The sequence below is a fragment of the Protopterus annectens genome, chromosome 1.part0 (assembly GCF_019279795.1).
Source record: "Protopterus annectens isolate FY-2018-M chromosome 1.part0, PAN1.0, whole genome shotgun sequence".
NCBI lineage: Eukaryota > Metazoa > Chordata > Ceratodontiformes > Protopteridae > Protopterus > Protopterus annectens.
In genome coordinates this window covers 966,151,175-966,157,174 of record NC_056725.1, presented here as the reverse complement: position 1 = coordinate 966,157,174, position 6,000 = coordinate 966,151,175, and the positions used below count along the sequence as shown (strand labels likewise).

General features: G+C 40.1%; 1 protein-coding gene across 6 annotated transcripts in view; it reads left to right on the top strand.

Annotated features, from left to right (window-relative positions):
* LOC122796202 (SUN domain-containing protein 2-like) overlaps window positions 1-6,000 on the top strand; it is a 509,959-nt gene that overhangs the window by 453,866 nt on the left and 50,093 nt on the right. For all 6 annotated transcript variants that reach the window (XM_044064539.1, XM_044064549.1, XM_044064565.1 and 3 more), the window contains one exon: window positions 203-294. In XM_044064539.1, coding sequence (XP_043920474.1) covers window positions 203-294 — 92 coding nt within the window. The remainder of the gene's footprint in view (window positions 1-202; window positions 295-6,000) is intronic.

The following is a 6,000-nucleotide window of genomic DNA, read 5'->3' as shown; positions in this document are numbered from 1 at the left end:
CACACACACACACACACACACACACACACACACACACACACACACACATACACACACACACACACTGGATATATTCAACTTTTTTAATTGAACATTTCAAAGTATAAAGAACAAACTTAAAGGAGTTGTACCATGTTTTATTTTGAGTAATCAAACATTGCCAATTTAGCTATGCAATTACATTTTTTGTTTTCTGAAATAGGTGCAAAAGTGATTAACACTGGTGATACAGAAACTTATGGAACCTGCTTCCCCCGGTTGTGGTGTTACTACCATGCAGAAGCCATCTTAGAGGTAAGAGTGTTTTAGAACTGTAAATGCCTATTTATGTTGAATTGTGTTAGACATTTTACAACTGTATATGTTTATGTTGAATTGTGTTAGACATCTAATATTATTTATGCTTTATTATTGGAAGTTACTATGCATGCTAGCATTTTGTCTGCACCAAGTTGTTTTTAGTATAATAGTATGTATGGTCTATTTGCATAGCTGCACCTTGTTCACTAATGTTATTCATGTAATTGTGTTGTGTGTAGACAGCTCATACTGGTGTCTAATTATTTCTATATAATTGTGCTGTTACTGGTGGATAGAATCACATTAGAGAACCACAACAGATTGCTGCTCGCTATATTTTTATCTGTGACTGCATAACTGTCTGAGGTTTCTTATAACAGATGTTTTTCCAGTTGGCTCAGTATCTGCATATACTAGTAGTTGGTTCAAGACATTTTCCTGCATGCAGTAGCTATTTGCTCAGTTTGTTTTTTGTAATCTTTATAATATATATTTACCATCTCAAAAGTGCTTACTCCTCTCTGTACTCTTCTTTTCTAGACCTAACACCACTCTTAAGTATTCAACTGCGGTACCACCTTTATAATTCTTATAAGAAAAGCGCAGTCCGGGTCTGAACTGTCTGCAAACAGCTAAAGTTAACTTTGAGTATGTGTCTACATGTTTGAGCCAATATTCATTTTCCCCTGGAGAGCACTCTGCTTTGGCTTGTAAGCAGCCCCCCACACACACTCATCTTCCACTTTCTCTCTTATTCCCTTCTGTTAGCAAATAGTATCCATAACTGATCAATACTGTGTGTTTGTTAATTTAAACTGAGACCACAGTAGCCTACTGATACAAGGTTATCCTGTTTTTCCACTTGAGAAATGGTTAAGAAATGACTTACAGTTTCAGAGCAGTCCTTGGTCAATTGTGATTGTTTCTTAAACACAAACTTGTCTTTGCTTTGGCTCATTAGCAGCAGTACAAAGAACTGCCTGCTCACACCCTTGTTCTCCCCTTCCCTGTTTATTACCTTAAGACAATCCCAAAGTTAATAAATATTACCTGTGGCAGGCACCATTTTTAAAACTACAACCACCCTTGTCACTATCATATGTTCATTTATCAGTTAGCTCTGTTAACTGATTGTTTCCAGCCCCCTCATAAGAGCAACTAACAGGGTCTCTACCTGCTTCTCTCCCCACCCTGCCCCCTATTCCCTCCTGTCCCCAGTGGTCCCACCTTTATTACACTCACAAACCCCTCCCATCTTTCCAATAGCCAACCACAGTGCTAACCCAACTCTACCTCCTCCATCTTCCCACTACTATCACACCTCCTCAACTAACATGAACAATCATACCTTACCTATGCTCACTGCATGCACTCTCCTTGCATATCTTACATCCTACCAAAGCTCCATCATTCCCCCACTCAACCACTACCACTGTACTACTCACACCACCACTCATGTCTCACCCTCACTCAGCTCCCCTCCCACCAACTCAAGAACCATCCCTATGCACCCCCACATATTCTACCAACTATTATTTATTTATTTATTTATTTATTTCAGTTTGATTACCGGGGAAGTCCACTGGGCCATGAGGTACCCATTTTCAGTGGAGGCACGGGGAGAAAAGCTCCAAAGGCAGTACAATCAAGGTTACAAATGAAAGATAAAATATTAACAAAGGTACAATAGAAGTGTCTCATATTAATTATACATAGTAAGAACAGTGCAACAAACTAAAATAACGTTTTAAAGTTCTAAAAATGTTCTAAAAACAATCTAAAAGATTCTAAAGAAAAAATGTTCTAAAAATGATCTAGAATTGTTTTTTTTTTTTTTTTTTTTGTGCAATGTTTTCCTCTGTACAGTCAACTGAGAGGTAGCCTAGACATTTTGGGAGTTAGAAATTAAATCAGAGCGCAGATATGAGAGAGGGTAATTTATGTAGGGTGAAAGCAAGAACATTTCCATTTGGATGATAGGTATGAGTGGAGTTGGGTGTTGAAAAATTCCGTGTTAGGTATAGTCCTAAGTGAAGGAGGCAGAGTTTTCCATTATTTGCCAAGAGAGTAGGATAGTAGTAGCTGGCCAGCAGAATGTTTTGGTCTGTGAATGGAGATTAGGTTTTGGTGTTCTGATCTCAATGATCGGTTAGGGATGTAAGGGGGAAGGATGTTGGATAAAGCAGGGCATTTTTCAGGGTAGAATATTAATTTATGAGCGGTTGTTAGTTGGAGATAGTTGAGGTGGTTAGGGAGCTCTAACCAGTTTAGAGATTGAAGGGTAAGGCAATGGTGGGTTGAGGTTTTGGATTTAGTGGCAAATTTAGAGATTTTATTATTGCAAGCTTCAAGTTTAGAGGTGAGGGATGCCGATAGATTAGTTAGTAGAGGGGCACCATAAAGGAGAGAGGGAAGGAGGTAGGAGGTAGCTAAGGTGTGCCTAGTGGAGTTTGAAAGAAATTGGTTGTTCCTGTAGAGCATGCCTAACCTTTGGTGTTTTTTTTATGTTTTGTTGTATGTGGAGATCAAATTTGAGGTGCTCATCAATGGTAATGCCAAGGAGTTTTGCGGAAGGGACTACTTCTATGGGAGTATCGGTTTGGCTTAGGATGTTGAAAGTGTTTTTGTCAAAGGAGGAAGCCTTGGTAGGGGAAAAAATTAGTATTTTAAATTTGTTGGAGTTGAGGGAAAGATGGTTATTGTGCATCCAGTTTTCTGTAGTGGAAAAAGCTTTTTGTGTTTTGGACAGAAGTTCGGAAAAATTGGGGGCAGCGCAAACTAAGGTAGAGTCATCAGTGTATTGGATGACTGTAGTGTCAGGGAGGGCAGAGTGAAGGTTATTTATGAAGATGTTGAAGAGTATGGGACCGAGGATGGAACCCTGAGGAACTCCGATAGGAGTAGGTAAGAAGGAAGAGGTACAGTCCTTCCATCTGACAGCTTGAGATCTATCAGAAAGGTAACTGGAGAACCAGGAAAGAGTATCTGGGGAGAGATTAAGGTAGGAGAGATGATAGAGAAGGTGTGTATGGGATATGGTGTCAAAGGCTTTTGAAAGATCTAATAGAACAGTGGATACAAGTAAACTAGAATTGCGGGCATGATTAACTGTTTCTAAGAAGGAGAGTAGGGCAGTTATGGTGCTGTGGTCAGGGCAGAGGCCGTGTTGAGGGGAAGTAAGAAGCTGATTATGTGTTAAGTAGGGTAAAAGTTGGTGGTGGACGCATTTTTCTAGAATTCTAGATAAAGGAGAGAGTAGGGCTATGGGGCGGAAGTTAGAAATAGAGGTATTTTGACCTCCTTTGTGAAGTGGTAGAACGTAGGCAGAGCACCAGAGTTTGGGTAGATATGACTCTTTTAAGGATTGGATGATCAGGATGCTAATAGGGAGAGCAATCCCTTCGGCTGCGTGTTTGAGGAAGGAGGGTGGAATGTTGTCGGTCATTAGAGCATGGCTTTAGTTTAGATAGCAGCTTTTTAATAAACATTATGGAGACTGGTTTGAGACTGAACATAGAGGGGCTGTTATTTGGAGAGTCTAGGAAATTGGATGTACTGTTGTTGGGAAATGTTTTGGTTAACTTAGTTATAGAATCAGTAAAGAAAGTGTTGAAGTGAGAACTTAGTTCTTTGTCGGATAAATTGGGGTCAGGGCAGGGGTTACTTCTTGACCCAGGATGGAGAAGAGAGTTAACAGATTTCCAGAAAAGTTTAGGGTTGTTATTATTATTGGTCTGAAATTTATTGTAGTAGTTTTTTTTGTCTGTGGAAATTAATTTTTTTACCTGGTTGTGGAGTTCGGTATAATGGAGCTTAGCAGAAGGAAGTTTAGTTTTCTGAAAAAGCTTCCAGGATTTGTCTCTATATTAACTCTATAACACTATATTACTCAAACATAAAGCATCCCTACAACTTAACACAGAGCACAATCATAAAGTTTTCCTTATAAACAAACACAATCAAAAACTGAGAAAACTAATAACCTCATGCATATCAAAACTAGCCCTAAGTGCAGACATCCACCCCAACCCTGGCCCTATCATCTCCAACCCCAACCCTGGCCCTATCATCTCCAACCCCAATCCTCATAATCAGACTAGAAACCACAACATCTCCCATATTACAGCCAATAGAAAGCCAAGTGACTTCCTTCTACTAAGCCTAAATATTAGAAGTATATCCAACAAAGTCCATGAACTCCATGCCACCATAGACTTGTACTCTCCAGATATAGTCATCCTGACAGAAACTTGGCTAAAACCTTACATTACCAGTGAGCAAATACTCCCTACTGGCTACGGCATACTAAGAGTAGACTGGCTAAACAAGAAAGGGGGAAGTGTAGCTATAATATTTAAACAGCATCTAAACATCCAGATCTTAAAATCTTCAGCTCCACAAACAGGCAATGAAGAAATAATATATACCAACCTCAAAATAAACCAAAACAAAACCATCAACATAATTGGATGCTACTTCCCACCTGGCCAAAACATCCTTCCACTATAAAACCTCCTCAGCTGGTCTACCCACCATCTCCCCCAGAAAACTATAATTTTAGGTGATTTCAATATTGACTGGCAATCCTGTTCTGGCAACCATCCAACCCATCATGTAAACCTTCATGGCTTCACCCAACTCGCCAACCAGGATAAATAAAAACTCCAGTAAGCACACTACCCTGGATTGGATACTAGTCAGTAAGAGCCCCCAGTCATATATAACAGGCTGCTTATCAGATAGCCTCAGTGATCACTCCCCAACATTCCTACTCAAAAAATACCTATACCAAGCTAAGCCTGTCATCTACCGTCAAATACGTAAAAAACTAAACTTTAACCCACTCACATTCATCTCATCCCTCAAAGAATGTAATTGGCATCCTCTAAAGTACCTCAGTCTTAATGACGCAGTTGAATTTTTTAATACTACCTTCCTGAAAATCCTTAATTACCATGCCTCATAAGACTTTCCAGAACCAAAGCACAACCCTCCCCATGGCTACAGAAAACCACTAAGTCAGAAATGAAAAACAGGGATAAAGCCTGGGAGCACTGGCGCAAAACCAAAACCCCCTCAACTAGACAGAAATTCCTAGAGCTACGCAATAGAGTCAAAAAGCTAATAAAACAGGACAAATTCCAATACTACCAGTCTGCGCTAGACTCCTCACAACACAGCCCCAAACAATTCTGTTCCTCCATAAACTCCATCCTCCACCCAGGTAAAGTCAGTACACCTCCTCCTAACATTCCTCACTCCTCAGAAAATATTTCTACCTCATTCAACACACACTTCACACAAGCCATACTATCACTAGCTAAACAACACAACCCTCCTCCCCTCCTCCCCTCCAACCCACACCTTCAACAAGTATTCTCCCCACTGCCTTCTCTTTTTCTCCTGTACCTACCTCCAACATAAAAAAAACTCTTAACTAAACTTAAACCCACCAAATTAGCAGTAGACAACCTCCCAAGTGAATACCTACAAATCGCAGTTGATGCTCTGGCCTACCCAGTATCCACCTTGATTAACTGATCTCTGTCAGAAAGTTACGTTCCCACACTGTGGAAAGTATCACATATAATTCCCCTTCACAAAGGTGGACCCTCCACAGAACTAACCATTTACTGCCCCATAGCGATTCTCTCTCCACTCTCCAAAATACTAGAGACTACCTCCTTACTAACAACCTGC